The sequence below is a fragment of the Rhinoraja longicauda genome, chromosome 22, assembly GCF_053455715.1.
Source record: "Rhinoraja longicauda isolate Sanriku21f chromosome 22, sRhiLon1.1, whole genome shotgun sequence".
In the NCBI taxonomy this organism is placed as follows: Eukaryota; Metazoa; Chordata; class Chondrichthyes; order Rajiformes; family Arhynchobatidae; genus Rhinoraja; species Rhinoraja longicauda.
In genome coordinates, this window is record NC_135974.1 from 18,628,818 (window position 1) to 18,645,173 (window position 16,356).

A 16,356-nucleotide genomic window follows, 5' to 3' on the forward strand; every position below is an offset into this window, starting at 1 on the left:
GACTGATGAAAGTCAATGTGCCAAAAACCTTCTTGACCATTGCATGTGTATAAGAAATATGTACAGATGAAATGTAGAAATATTAGTAATATGAGAATGCTCAAAATGTATAGATATTGGCTTTGGAAGGGGCGCAGCATATATTGGCCAGAATGACACACATCTCCAAGGGCTTTTAAGTTAACTTGACCATAATTTGAGTGAAAAGAGCTTTCCTTTGCGATAAAGTTTTCAAACTAGAACAGTTCCTTTAGTTTTCTTCAGGTGCAAGTTGAGTAAGTTTGTTGTCTTGTGTCTTTATGCATACTATGTTCTGTATTGCGACACCATTAGACTTTTGTCGGCTGGTGCTTGTTTACTTTCTATGTATTGTTCCTGTACTATACATACTAATTCATACTTCTTGTTTCTATATACATGTTTTGAGGCAACCTGGGTGTCACTGCTTTAATATTTTGCCAATGATAACTTTTAAATGCGTTATGGACAGGCGTAAGGAAGAACTCACATCTAGCGATGATGACTTCGGTACTATTAAAGACCGTCCAAAGCCCATTTCTAAATGTCGAGATTCGCCTTGTCAGAGCAGCACAGCAACATACAAAAAATCACTCCGATTGTCCACTGAAAAACTGGTAAGAAAGTAGTTCTTAAATCTCTGCAACAACCATATGATAACTTAACCCAGAAAAAAAGTATAGTTTTTAATATTTGGTGTAGCCTGTCAGGTTAGCACACCACCGCCTCTACTTCCTTAGAAGGCTTAGGAAGTTCGGCATGTCACCAACAACTCTAACCAATTTCTACAGATGCGCTGCAGAAAACATTTTATCAGGGTGCACAACAGCATGGCTTGGGAATAACTACATCCAAGACCGCAAGAAATTTCAGAGATTTGAGGACGTAGCCCAGACCTTCACACAAACCAACCTTCCTTCTATTGACTCAATTTCTTCCTCGCGCTGCCTCGGCAAGGCCACCAGCGAAATAAGAACAAGTAGCACTACGGCCACAACCTGATTCTCCCCTCACCCAACCAGGTGGCGCCAGCAATGGCTGCCTCGCCAACAGTCTGTCCCTTCCTCCTTTGTGTTTTAGTAGGATTTGTTAAATGTATGTTTTTAGTGTTCTTCAGCTTGTTTTATGTGGTGGAGGGGGGGGGGGGGGGTTTGGGGGAAACTTTTTCTAATCTCTTACTTCGATGGAGATGCGTTTTTTTGTCCCGTATCGTATCTCCGTCCGCACTGCGGCCTAACATCGAGGAGTTGGCGACCTTTGCTGGAGACCGACTTTTGAGAGTTCCACTGTGAGGTGCCTACGGGACTTTAACATCGGAACCCGCGATCCCTTTGCCAGGGATTTACCATGGAGCTCCAACCGTGGGCGCTTGCGGACTTAACATCATGGAGATCGCAGTCTCTGGTCAGAGACCGACTTTGGGAACTCCAAGCCACGGGAGCTTCGACCGCCCTGACGAGGGAGCTTCGACCGTCCTGACGCAGGAGCTTCGATCACCGGCTGCGGGAGCTTCGATCGCCCCGACTGCCCTGACCGCGGGAGAATAAAGAGGAAGACGATTGGACTTTTTTGCCTTCCATCACAGTGAGGAATATGAAGAATCCGCTATGGTGGATGTTTACGTTAACTTTTATATAGTTGCGTGTCTTGTTACTTTTTTTTTCATATGGCTGTATGGTAATTCACTTATCACTGTACCTTAATTGGTACAGGTGACAATAAAAAACCTTTGAACAGGCAAGAGGTATCGAAGTGTGAAAATGCACATGTCCAGATTCATGGACAATTTCTTCCCAGTTGTTTTCAGGCAACTGAACCATCTTACCAACAACTAGAGAGCAGTCCTTGAGCTACTATCTACCTCATTGGAGACCCTTGGACTATCTTTGATCGGACTTTATTGGACTTTAACTTGCACTAAATGATATTCATGTTATTCCTTTTATCATGTATTTGTACCCTCTGGATGGGTCGATTGCAATCATATATTGCCTTTCTGCTGACTGGTTAGCAGGTAACAAAAGCTTTTTACTGTACCTCGGTAAATGTAACATTAAACTAAACTCAAACTGAAGATTGATACAAATAAATCATTAGTTTTGATGAATAAAGAAGTATGGATTTATGCATTCTGTTTCAAAACTTCAGGACATTCCAAAGTGCTTCAAAGGCAAAAACATGTGAAGTGTAATGGCTCTTTTAATTTAGAGAAAAGCAAGAGCAAATTGGTGTACATCAATGCTTGACAGTCTGAGGAAGGATCCCGACCCAAACATCGCCTATCAATAACCTCCATAGATGGTGCATGACCCGCTGAGTTACTCTAGCACTTTGTGTACTACACAAGATTCCAGCATCTGCAGTTCCTTGTGTCTACAGGATGCCAAGTAAAACTAATCTTCTCTGCCTGCACGTGATCCATATCCCTGCATTTCTTGCATTTTCATGTGCCCATCTCTTATCATATCTGTCTCCACCACAACCCCACCAGCACATTCCAGGCTCCCACCACTCTCTGCAATTAAAAAAAACATTCCTTCGACTACCCTACCCATCTAATAATTTTGGATACTTTTATCAGATCTTTCCACAACCTCCAGCATTTTAGAGAAAATAATCCAGGCTTGACCAACTCCTCCTCGTAGCTAATACCCTCTAATCCAGGAAGCAGTCTGGGTAACCTCTTCTTCCTCACCAAAGCCTCCACACCTTCCTGTAATGGGGTGATCAGAACTGCATGCAATTCGCCGATTGCCGCCTATAAGGCTGCAACATGACTTCCTATCTCTTCTATTCAGTGCCCCGAGTGATGATGGCAAGTGTACTATACACCTATTTTCCCACTCTATTTACTTGTGTTACCATTTCAAACAGCTATGGGAATGTACCTCACGATCCCTCTGCGCATCATTGCTGTCCAGGATTTTGCCATTAACTGCACATTTTCCCCTTGCATTCGACCTCCCAATTTGCAACCACTCATACTAGCTTGGATTAAACTACATCTGCATTTCTCCACTCATTTCTGTAGCTGAAGGCTGATGAGAGCAAAGCCGCAGATATTGTCAATATAGACTTCAGCAAGGACTTTGATAAAGTTCAGCATAGTCGGCTGCTCTGGAAGTTTAGGTCACATGCGATCCAGGGAGAGCTGGCTGACTAGACAGAAAATTGGCTTTTTAGAAGGAAGCAGGGTGATGGTGCAAGGTTGTTTTTCAAACTGGAGGCCCATTACCAGTGGTGTGCCTCAGGGATCAGTGCTGGGCCCATTGCTGTTCAACGATTTGGATAAGATTGTACATGGCATGATTTATAAATTTGCAGATGGTACAAATGTAGATGGAGGTTGTAGAAGGGGTTGTGTAAATTTTATCATATCATCATATCATATATATACAGCCGGAAACAGGCCTTTTCGGCCCTCCAAGTCCGTGCCGCCCAGCGATCCCCGTACATTAACACTATCCTACAGTATGTACAGTTGTATGCACAAGAACTTCTTGCTCCCCCTAAATGCTAAGCTTGCTGATGGACATGGCATGCTGCAGCGCTTTTCCATGAATCTCCAAGAAAGGTTTTAGGAAAGTGCTGGCAGATCCACTGAATTCTTCAAGATGTTATTTTCCAAAATTTTACTTTGTGATCAAGGTATAAAATTAATACCTTGACTGCCTCTTTTATTCCCCTCTCTTAACTCCTTCCTAATCTATTGTTTGCTTCATACATGTTGCTTCATACACTTGTTCTTAGTTTATATATTTTTTAGCTTAGACTCATTGGCTACGTATCAGCCTGGGGAGAAATACCTTGAAGTGGAAAACCTGTGGGATATGTAGATTTTAAAGCTTCGAATTATTTTTCTGTAGCTTTTGCAACTCTTTTTAAGCATTCTCCAGGGATTCAAGATTACTTCAGTTTAGTACGTTATGAGGCAGCAAATAAAGCAAATATTGGAATGCTTTGTACTGTTAGTTTTGCTGTCAGCATCATGGTTTAATGCTGTTGTTTAAATGCTGCAGTTATGGCATCTAATTTTAATTTTAGACCAGCTCGTGAAATTTGTGCATTTACATTTAATCACCATCATAATAATTTCATGAACATATGAAAACAGCAGCCTTGAAACATTGGCAAGTTGAACTTTTTTCCTGGTTAAGCAGTTCAGATAGATGACACTCTATTTTTCAGCCCAAAATGGCTATATTTAATTTTACAATGTTGAATTATTCACCATTTATTTGTTGTCTTATAATTTACAGCGCAGCCTTAATCTGAAAGATGGCCCAAATAATGCTGTGTTCAGTGTGACAACTCAGTATCAGGGGACTTGTCGATGTGAAGGTACCATTTATCTCTGGAACTGGAATGATAAGATTATTATATCTGATATTGACGGGACAATAACAAAGTAAGTCTCCCTATAATCATTATTTTTGCTGGTTTACGCTCACCATCTCATTTGGTGTTCACTCCCACCATGCTGGAGTGACTGCCTTCCAAAATGCTGTGCACATCTCTTATCTCTTGTCTCCTTCGTCTGCCTGGTCTTCAAGGTTGTGCTACTTGGTGCCTTTCCCCATGTTTTTCTATTCTGATCTATCCTATTCCCAGAACCAGGATATGTGCTATGTGCTTCTTGCTGTGTTGTCTGAACAAATTATAAATACCGTTACACTGCGCTTTCATCATGATTAACTGACACACGCATTAATGACTACTGACCAGTGGCACTAACATCCATGGTGATAAAGTGCTTTGAGAGGTTGGTTATGGTGCATGTCAACTCCTATCTCAGGAAGAACCTGGACCCACTACAATCTGCCTAACTGCCCCAATAGATCAATGAGGAATGCGATCTTGCTGGTCCTCCGCTCTGCACTCGACCACTTGGACAATGAAAAAAACCTACGTCAGGCTGTTGTTCATAGACTACAGTTCAACACCATTATTCCCTCCAAACTGTTACCAAGCTCAGAGAACTGAGTTTCCGTGCATCTCTTTGCAATTGGATCCTTGACTTCCTCATTTGCAGAACACGTTCGGAATGAATTGGCAACAACTCTTCCTCCTCAATAACCATCAGTGCAGGGGCACCGTAAGGCTGTGTTCAGCTTCCTGCCCTACTTGCTTTATATCCATGACTGTGTAACTGGACCCATTTACAACTCCATCTTTAAATTTGCTGATGACACCGCTGTTGCTGGACAAATGTAAGATATGATGAGTCAGATTATAAGAGGGAGATCGAATGTCTGATTGAATGGTGGCAAAACAGCAAATTGCTATCAAGATCTAGTTGCATCACGGCCTGGTTCAACGACTCGAACTCCCAGGAATGAAGGAGAATACAAAAAGTGGTGAACACTGACTGGTCCATCACGGGTACTGCCCTCCCTACCATCCAAGGGATCTATAGGAGACGTTGTCTTAAAAAGGCAGTCAGCATCATCAAGGATCCATATTACCTTGGCCGTGCTCTCATTTCACTCCTGCCATCAGGAAGAAGGTATAGGAGTCTGAAAACAGTAACATCCTGATTCAGGAACGGCTTCTTCCCAATGACCATCAGCCTATTGAACACTACGAACTACCTTGATTGCACTAGGATCTTTGGGCTTTGTTGTTTGAAGTGTATTGTTTTTTGTATTTATTGAACTTTTGTAAATCTTATTCATTCTCTTATCTATGTAATTGTTCCGTTTTGACACATGACAATAGAACAATCGTGACTCCATGCCTTCGGCGTTTGCATTCCTTTTCTCTTTCATGTGTAGGCTTGCTTCCACCGAGAGTGGTCAGTTGTGAAGCAGGAGGCTGTGGTTCATCAGCTATTTTCCTGAAATGAGATAGTTAGTGGGTGGACTTGGTCTGCCTATGTGGGTGAGAAGAAGGCAAGTCGTGACATTTAACCAGTGCAGTGTATGCACTGGCTGCCTGCCAGTCTGCACACAAACACAGGTGTAATTTTATCAGTAACCTGTGCCTACCCACCTGGGAGCAAACCCTTCCTTTTTCGGCTGCCCACTTGGTCACCTGGCTGCAAGAGGATTGCCTTCTCTTCATCGAGCTAACCCTGATCAGCCTTATGTTGTTGCTGTTTTGCTCGGACTCTTTTGAGCTGGGTAGAGGTTTTTCATATACTGGGTACCTCGAGCTACTCCTGGCTCCCCATAAGTGCAGCTCTCAACTGGTTCCTCTTTTCTCCACTTCTCATTTACCTCTGCCCCTACATCTACATACAATTTTACTAAACTGGCTTTGGTAATTTCTTTCACTTTGCCAGTAATTTCTATCGTCTCATATTCTTCTGCTGCTCTTTTTACCATGATCTCTGCCACTCATTCCGTTTCTGTTCCTTGCTATCCCTTTCATTTTAACTGGGTTTATCTTTACATGTGCACATTATAGTTTGTGTCCAGGCTATAATCCTGGGAAGTGTTGACAAAGTAACTTCAATCTATTTCCAAGGTAGTCCTCTCATTATCTGGGTCGATCCAGAAGTACATAATGAGATGCATTCCCTCTATTTCAAGTATCTGTGACTTGCTCTCCCTGTATTATTTTTCTCCCTGCACTGGTAATGTGAATAGCCTCTCCAGTCATGTGTAATGGTCAGCCAGTTATTGATGTTGGTCCCCTGTGTCCACAAATAGATGACATTGTTAACCACCTAATCAAGCTCTTGTGTACATCTGGGGGTGACTAGTAGTAGCAATGGGGACAGCTGCCAGCTAATTGATCTGGATACTGTCTTCACCGAGTTCTCTCATCTGGTTGATCAGGTTGTCAGTCAGTGGACAGAGACAACATGTGTTTTTGCCTGTTCTGGCAGCTGATTTTCTTCCTCCCTTTTTGGGACACCTCCAATCATGGCCTGGGAGACCACAGCTGTAACACTTCATCTCCTTTACCCTTCTAGGTGTCTGGTGCATCAGTCTCTTGTTCAATGTCTTCGTTGTTGAGTCATAAAGCAAGTCCTTTCTGTCCTTGCAGCAGCTGTATTTATTGAAGCCACCTTAAGACCTCTTTTCCCTCTCCTCCGATTTATCTTCCCAGCTCATGAAACTATTGCGTGTTAGGTGGATTTCACAACTACTCCCAGGTCTAAAACCTCTTGGTAGGCCAAGCTCAGTCCTTCAGCATTTTCAGGAAGACTGAATGATACAAAACAAGATTGTCTACACCTGAGTGTTCTTCCAATGCCCAGTATTTATGCTCCGCATAATCCATGGCAAGCTCATCAGCTTTCTGAATCGCTGACATGATAATTTCCCAATTACTCTCGCCTTGCCTCCAGCATCCAGTCTCAGCCTCACTTCCCCCTTAAATTAGCGATACCTCTCCATAAGACTGGTACTCCCACTGGTTGCTGATGCACTGCACTGCCTGAGCCATAGAATTCCATGTATTCCTTGGGTATTTAGCTTTAACTAAAACATGTCTTTGGGGTACATCTGGAGAATTGCAATTATTTTTTCTAACATGCACTAAAATTCTGCACTCCCACAAGCAACCCTGAGTGATGGCAGCACAGACAGAAAGCTTTGTTTCGCCCTGGGCTGAGGGCTTAGTTATGGTGGTAATCATTGTAAATAGCTGCCTGGGGTCATTAGGATTCTGGGCCTGCTGTTGTCTGCCTTCAATAGGAGTATGTTCCCACTTAACTTCTTGGGCCAGCACATCCAAATCTGTCTTATCATCTAGTATCTTCCACTTTAGCCACTCCCCTGTCTGCTCCCCAGCAAGCACTCATCCGTTGGACTTTAAAAAGTTTTAAAACGCTACCACTGGACTTGGGGAATCATTGCAAATTGAATGATCTAATCTAGTCATATAGCAGAGAAATAGGCCCTTTGGGCCAATACGCTCATGCTAACCAATGTGGCCTGTTGAAGCCTGCCCAAGTATCTTTAAAATGCTGTTCCGTACCTGCCTCAACTATCTGCCTAACAGCTCGTTCCATTTACCCACTCTGATTGGAAATAGTTGTCCCTCAGGTTGCCTCTTTCATCTTAAACCTATGTCAGTTCCACTCTACTTGCATCTCACCTAACTCTTCATGTTACTTGTTCCTTTCCGTCTCTAGTTCTGTTATTTGTGTGCTATGTGCTTCTTGCTGTGTTGTCTGATGTCTATATGTGCCATCCTGACAGATATATAAAGAACAAACATCTCCCTCAAATACTTCCACACTTATTCTCATATTAAACAAAAGATACAAGTTTACACGCACCACTTTGGTATCCTGAATGGTCAGTAACAAATTTTCATAACATGGTGGCCCTGATTCGCAAAACTACCCAGGTATGCCTGGAAAAGCTGGTACATACGCACACGGTAATTAACATTTCTTTTTGTCTTGCATTCTGATGATTATTACTGTTTGCAAAGCTGTCCTTTTAATTTTCATTGAGTCGTACATTTTGGAAACAGGCCCTTTGGCTCAGCTCATGTTCATAAGAGATAGGAGCAGAAGTAGGCCATTCAACCATCAAGTCAACACCATTCAATCATGGCAGATTTATCATTCCCTCTTAACTCCATTCTCCTGCCTTCTCCTCATAATCCGAGTCACCCATGCTAACCAAGATGTCCCATCTACACTAGTCCCACTGCACTAGTTTTTTGACCCATATCCCTCTAAACCCCACCCATCCACGTACCTGTCAAAATGTCTTTTAAATGTTGTAATAGTACCTGCCTCAACTACCTCCTCTGGCAGCTCATTGCATATACCCACCACCCTCCGTGAATGAGAGGAGCTATCCCTCGGGTTCCTATAAAAAATGTTCCCCGCTCACCTTAAACCTATGTCCTCTGGTTCTTGATTCTCGTACTCTAGATAAAAGATGCTGAGCATCTACTTATTCCCCTTATGATCTTATACACATCTAGAAGGTCATCCCTCATCCTCCTGCATGGCAAGGAATAAAGTTCTAGTGTGCCCATCCTCCCTATAGCTTGAGCCCTCAAGTCCTGGCAGCATCCTCATAAATCTTCTATGCACCTTTTCCAGCTTAATGACATCCTTCCTATAGCAGGGTCACCAACACTGAACACCATTGTCCAAATGTGGCCTCACCAACATCTTGTACAACTGTAACATAACATTCTAACTTCTATACTCAATACCCTGACTGATGAAAGCCAATGTACCAAAAGCCATCTCGACCACCCTACCCACATGTGATGCCACTTTCATGGAACTATGTACCTACACTCTTATATTCTCTGCTCTACAATGTAGAGGGTCCGACCATTCACTGTGAAGCTCCTGCCCTTGTTTGACTTCCCAAAATACAACATCTCGCACTCATCTGTATTAAACTCCATTAGCCATTCCTCAGCCCCATTGCTTGGCTGATCAAGATCTTGCTGTAATTTCGGATAACCATTGTCATCTACAATAGCGCCCACAATAGTGTCAACTTCAAACTAATCACCGCTTTTCGTGTATATAAGGCCATACCTTCTGGTAATTGGTTCTTGGTATGAATTAACGGCTGCTACCTCCATTTAATTTTATAACCCCTGAATAATTCCTAACGGCTCATAACCCTGAAAGCCAGGGGTGCTGGTGCTGTTGGAAACTATTTTAACTAAATCAAGTTAATTCCAATTCATTCACATGAAAGAAAATTCTTTGTCAGGCCACATCTGGACAATTTTTGCTTTTGTCCAATGATTTATGAAATTGAATATAGATTAATGACTTTTTCAGTGTCCCATTGAATGTACTTGTTAAATATTAATGATTTTATTTATTTTCAGATCCGATGCTTTGGGTCATATTTTACCACAACTGGGCAAGGACTGGACTCACCAGGGGATTGCAAAACTCTATCATAAGATACACGAGTATGTATTTTTCTACATGTGGCTGATTTGCAATATAAATTGTTTATTTTTTATATATTTGTTACTTCAGTGAATGTTAAGTTAAACTGTTTTACCTGAATTTGAAATCCTGAGACTGAATTGATAGGTTTATTGAAATTTGAATGAAAAATAATTTGTGGTGATGCTTTTATACAAGATCATAGTGAAGAATACCATTTTAATTGATTATTATTATTTGCCTTTTATACAGAAATGGCTACAAATTTCTTTACTGTTCTGCCCGTGCAATAGGAATGGCAGATATAACCAGAGGATACTTACACTGGGTTAATGACAGAGGTACTGTACTTCCTAAAGGACCACTCCTGCTAGCTCCAAGTAGTTTAATTTCAGCGTTACACAGGTAACTATACTTTTCAATTTTTATCGATCTTCAGAAAGGCAAAGTTGCCATTATCTGTCTCAGCCCTCAAATCTAGCTGTTTAAAACAACATTTTAGCCTTGTAGTGCAAACATATTTATTGGGTAAAATTGCATAATGGTTTTCCACTTTAAATAATAACTTCTATCTTTAATATTGCCACAACAGTATATACAGCATTTCTGCTCAATTATTAAATGTACTGTTACTCATAATAGGTAAATCTGTCAGTTATGATAGCTGACATTAACTAAGACTTCTCTCTTATTTTCCGCTATTTAGACATCAGTTATTAAATAGTTATGCTGCCGTACATTTGTTTAACACTGGAAGAGAATGCTGATGATTTTTACTTCCAGATAGCAATATTAATTTTGTTTATTTTTCCTTTAACATTCAGCAATACTGTTTTCAAATAAAATGTATTAAACTATATTGTAACTGCAATACTTGAATACACTTGACTTTTGTGCATGAACAATAGGGTATTTGATTAACAATGCTCCTGGAATTTCAAGGGCCTGTTTTTCTGTCAGCGTTTTTAATATAATATAACTATATAAATATAAAATCTACTTTCCAAATTCTGGATGTATTCTATAGACCCAAAAGTTACAGTTACTACACATGGGCCTCTCCCATTTTGGACAAGGTCAAACAATAGCAGTCCATTACCCATGCATAAATGCCCTTAAAGCCTGCTTATTCTCTATGCTCCAACAATAGTTCACTGTTATAATAATATAGTAAGTACTTACCACAGTAAATATCGGATTGTTTCTGTGCATCAACACAGGATCACTAACCATCAGTCCTTAAGATTTCCAAATTCTCTCTCACCACTATTATTTGTAGCAATGACGAGTACTTTCCCTGGGTATTATTTTTTTTAAGTGTTTAAAAAATAGGCAGTCCTTTTGATTGGCAATGTATATTTATTGGTAAAGCTAAAAGTAGGTTGGGTGATACAGCAGATGAAACATTTTGTTCTATTTTTCAGAGAAGTAATCGAGAAGAAACCAGAACTTTTCAAAATTCACTGCTTGAATGACATCAGGAATCTATTTAATCCACATAGATCCCCATTTTATGCTGCTTTTGGAAACAGGACTAATGTAAGTGAAGTATCCTGAAATAAAAACTAATTGCATTAGCAATCTTATACTTAAATATTTCTAGAGACTGGTGGGTAAGTTGTCTTTGCTGTTGAAAGGACATAGCCTTGCTGAGACATTGGCACTCTTTAAACAACTGATGGGGAATTCTTGCAGTTACGGTAAATGGACAGTGTAGGTTATTCCATTTCTTCAGGAATGTTCATACCTTAATAAGAATTGGATAAAACATCACTGTTGAAGCCAGCAAATTTCATGTATCAAGTAATTCGGAGGCTTAGATTTTGTATTGTTTTAACATTGAAGTTAGCAATGTTTTGCTGCCATGCCTAGCCAGTGTGAATATAAAACCAATCCTTGGAAGTGCATTTGGGTGAATAAAACTAAGTGTAATCAAATCAGATGTAAATTGCTTACGGTCTTTCTTTCATATTCATTATAGGATGCATATGCCTATAAAGAAGTTAACGTGCAACAAAGTAGAATTTTCATTGTAAATCCCAAAGGAGAGCTAATTCAGGAACAAACTAAAAGCAACAAATCTTCGTAAGTAGTCAGTGATGTTATCCAATGTAAGTTTAGTATATTAAAAGTGAAGGTAGTTTTTATAATTACAATGTTAGATGAACATTGCAGATATCCAACAGCTAATAACAATTATAGTGAAATCCATCTGGCTTTACATTTCACTCTTCTTCTCTGACACTTTTGTTTCCTTTTTAATCTCTAACCTTTGTCCACCCATCTGACAATCAAAATCACTTCACCTGTATCCATCTATCTCTTGTCAGGCTTTGTTCCCCCGCCACCAATTCTTATCCAGCTTTCTCCCCCCCCCACCCCCCCCCCCCCCACTACAATCAGTCTGAACACGGGTTCCAACCCAAAACGTTGCCTTTCCATTCACTGCACAAATGTTGCCTGATCAAATGAGGTACTCCAACACATTGTGTTTTACTACTAGCAGTGGGTATAGTTGTTTTAAGACAATGAACACCTTCTCATAGTGCTTAAAAACCTGTCTGCTCGGTACATCATACTTTTTTGCACAGTACTCTGCTTTTAATTTTGTGCCAATTTTGTGGCATGTGAGAAGAAAATCCTGAAGCCTCAGGTAAATAATTGAAAACTATTTAAACACTTACATTGTAGCACATTTCTGAAACCTATTGCTGTGCAGATGTTTTTGGAAAACATTATTTAGCACTTGAGCTCCTAACATTCACAAGAAGTGAGGCAAAATGGCAGCATAAGCATTGTTATGATTATGGTGCTGGTACGTGAAATGCCAAAGTCTGCTAAGATTTTAACCATGCAAAAAATATTTTGTGGTGAAGACGTCTTTCTACATAAGCAAGACTTTAAATTTAAATTTTCAAACCTTGATGGTTTTTAAATTAGGTTCCACAAAATATTGGTTCAGCCCCACAGCATTGTTGTTAAGTAGCAATTAAAAAATTGTGAGCAGGTGCTATGGACTATGATTAACTAGGAACAAATGATGGCATCGATGAGCCTTGGGCGCCCCCACATCCTGTCGCTGGTTTGTGGTTTGTCGCTCCTCGGTCCACTGTCGGTAGATACTTGCCTCTGCTGACTGGGAGCACCCCACAAGCCTTGCCGTTTCAGAGATGCTCTGACCCAGTCGTCTGGCCATAACAATTTGGCCCGTGTCAAAGTCACTCAGGTCTTTACTCCTGCCCATTTCTGCTGCATCCAACACATCAACTTCAAGAACTGATTGTTCACTTGCTGCCTACTATATCCCGCCCCTTGACAGGTGCCATTGTAACAAGATAATCAATGTTATTCACTTCACCTGCCAGTGGCCATAATGTTTTGGCTCATCGGTGTATCTACGAGCTCTTTGATATATATCAATAATGCAGAGTGTGGGGAAAAAATTGTAGTTCTCTTTCAAATTCTTCCTTTCTCTCCTCAGGTATTCACGATTGGGTGAATTAGTCGAACATGTATTTCCACTAGTAGCACAAGAAAGAATCTCAGCTTTTGTTTACCCTGAATACAGCCATTTTGCATTTTGGCGTGAACCACTTCTTCAGCTTGATCTGGATGAGCTCAATGAATTTAAAAACACCAAAGAACAATAGACTTTGCAAGAACTCTGAACAATTTTATGCATATAAGTACCTTCAATTTTATTATAGCATATTATGATCTGTAACTTCTGATTCGAAGGCCATTGATCTCAAAATGGACTTGCACTTAAAATGCTAGTTGTAAATATTAATCTGAGTGAATTCAAGTAGAGTTTCAAATGTTGCAACTTGTGATGAGACTCGCACAGCTCTGTCATCCATCTCGCACTTTGCACATTAACAGTTTTATGAAAACCCCCAAAGAACTACAATTAGTTTATTGAAAAGTCGCAGTTGATTGGAGATTCTCTTTTGACTTTGAAAGACATTGCCCTTGTGGTATAGGACTTTCAACTCTAGAGAATAGTTTTACTACATTCCAAAGAGGGTAGAGGTGGTAGAAATCTCTTTCCAAATTAATCAAAACTTGCCTCATCAATATGGTAGAAATTAGATGCAAATCTGAAGTAAAATTCTTGTTAATGGCTACGACTCTTGAATTCTCAGTCTTTACCGGCAAAAGAACTATGAAAATTTGCACTCAATGATTATGCTTTCGTGGGTGGGAGTGAGAGGGGTTCAGCAAAACAAAAAACAAAATGGACATGAATACATAGAAGGGTCTTTGTCTTAACACATTGTAGAATCAAATGTGGAGGAAAGTGCAGCAAGTAACAGGACTTGTTGAAGAGGGGTAATGGAGATAGGTACTGAGAGGACAGGCCACGGAGAGTTTATGTGAATTAAACATCAAGTATGCAGTTGGAAGTCATGCAGTAGAATTTTGAGGGGGGAAGTCATGATGTTACTCACTGGACTGTAAAGGTATTTCCCAACTGCTGAGGTGTGGTACAAAGCGAGCGATAAGAAAACAAAATAGCATCTTATGAAACTGCAAAACAGTTCAACATAAAGAAGGCTTTACCCTAACTAAATTTTTAACTTTTCAAAATGTGACTCCTCTGATGGACCTCATATACAGGACGATGGAATAATTGTAGGGAATTTAAAATGCCACAGTCTAATGGCGGGCTTCCTTTATGTAAAGAAATCTACCTTTAAGAGTTGTGGCATTTGCAGTGAACCCTAACATGCTTCATGAAAGACGCCCAATAAGAAGCTAAATTTACCTGTGTAATCTGTGAGAACTGTGGACAATCAATATAAGTGCGCCTGTTCATTTCAGCTTTTTAAGGAAAAGTTACCACATATAACATATAAATTCAGCCATGTATTTTTCGTTTGTTTCTGTCTTTTTGTTTTGAAGACTACTACAGTTCCCTAATTAGATTTCCTCAGCTTCCATAGAGTCGCAGCACATGGACACAGGCCCTTGCCCATGCAATGAATTCTTAATTACCATACCTGAAAAACTCTTCTGAAACACACTACAGTATGGCATGGAAATCAATAGTAAAATTAAACACAGTTAAGCAAAGTAAACCATTAAAAACCTTATGTATGGGTTTTTAATGAGTTAGATTAAAATATTTTTAAAATATGCTAAATAGCAAAATTAAAGCCAGTTGGCAGATTAAGCTAACAAGCATGTGTGGTCAAACCTCAGACCAATGAATTTAAATCTTTAAACTGACTAGGCATTGAGGTAACTGCTTGATGGAGGTGAGATGGTGTGCCATGTGCGTTAGAATCCTGAGGAAACCAAAAATCTTATTTTTCCTCTTGTTTCAATCATGACTCTTTTGTGCTTAATTTATAGCCAGTGGTTAGTCCTTAATAGAGAGATGTGCTTGATATTGAGATGATTGTGAGAAAACAAGTAAATTGTAGAACTGCAGTTGTATTGCATTATGGAAAAGGTTATCACGCAGTATTTATGAGGTTTTAAAGATGGTGATATTTGCCTTGTTATTTCACTCAATATAAATGCATAACTTGCTGGGTCCCATTTTGATCTGAATGTAGGAATTATTTTGTTACCAAGCAAGCAAGCAATAGTTGGACATTGGTGGAAGAGATAATTTGAAATGCATGTTCTTTCTGTGAAAGTTCAAACATTTGTAAACAATGACTTTTTAAACGCTATTTTTCTATTTTAACAATGCTGTTTGTGCTACCTGTATGAAATGAACATTTTGTAAGGTACAAATTGCATAGTAGTTGCTCACCTGATATAACATACACACTCTGAGTCTGAATCAATGCACAGAGTAGCACAGAAGGCAGATGCTTATAGTTACAGTTCTATTTAGTCTGGAAAAAAATGGGCTTCTTGAACAGTAAAACAAGCACTTATTTAATTCTTTATTATTTTGGAGTTCTAATTTGTAGTTACAAATTCAGTTAAAATGGCTAAATCCTACAAGGTATGCACCTGTTGCATTCAATTTTCATATGTCATCCAAAGGATATTTTTTGATCCACAGCATATTCAAGTCTTAACTATAATGCAAGAAAATGACACCTGAATCAAACTAATATACCATGGAAAGGGTAGCAGCATTTTCAAAACTATTTTATTTATTACATTGGGTTACTGTAATTTTAACAATTGTTAATGTAAACTTGTTTCAACGTATGCTATTATCTATTTCTTAAATATTTCTTAGATATAACTGGAATAATTAAAGAAAAAATAAACGTATTTGTATGCCTGACATGTTATTTTTGAACTAAATATTTTGTCCTGGGTCAAATATCATTAAGTAACACATTCAAGAAATAAATATATGAATATTTATATTTACTAACTGGAATCTCATTAAGCATTTCACCAGGAAGGAGCACAGGAAATAGGGGGAGGAAAGGGCGATGAGGAGTGAATATTAGCTAAAGCTGCAAAATTCAATGTTCATATCATTAGGAGGAACAAATATGAATTGCTGTTCCTCCAGTGTGCGT

At 39.6% G+C, this 16,356-nt stretch overlaps 1 protein-coding gene across 6 annotated transcripts in view; it reads left to right on the forward strand.

Moving 5' to 3' along the window:
• The window catches only part of LOC144604462 (phosphatidate phosphatase LPIN2-like), a 35,987-nt gene extending 19,884 nt beyond the window's left edge, over positions 1 to 16,103 (forward strand). For 4 of the 6 annotated variants that reach the window (XM_078418910.1, XM_078418911.1, XM_078418909.1 and 1 more), the window contains exons 14-20: positions 428 to 635; positions 4,278 to 4,426; positions 9,790 to 9,876; positions 10,109 to 10,261; positions 11,281 to 11,395; positions 11,838 to 11,941; positions 13,338 to 16,103. In XM_078418910.1, the coding sequence (XP_078275036.1) occupies positions 428 to 635; positions 4,278 to 4,426; positions 9,790 to 9,876; positions 10,109 to 10,261; positions 11,281 to 11,395; positions 11,838 to 11,941; positions 13,338 to 13,506 (985 nt within the window). In that variant the 3' untranslated portion in view covers positions 13,507 to 16,103. The remainder of the gene's footprint in view (positions 1 to 427; positions 636 to 4,277; positions 4,427 to 9,789; positions 9,877 to 10,108; positions 10,262 to 11,280; positions 11,396 to 11,837; positions 11,942 to 13,337) is intronic. The other 2 variants (XM_078418914.1, XM_078418915.1) reach the window with 2 other exon arrangements.
• The last annotated feature ends 253 nt before the right edge of the window (positions 16,104 to 16,356 follow it).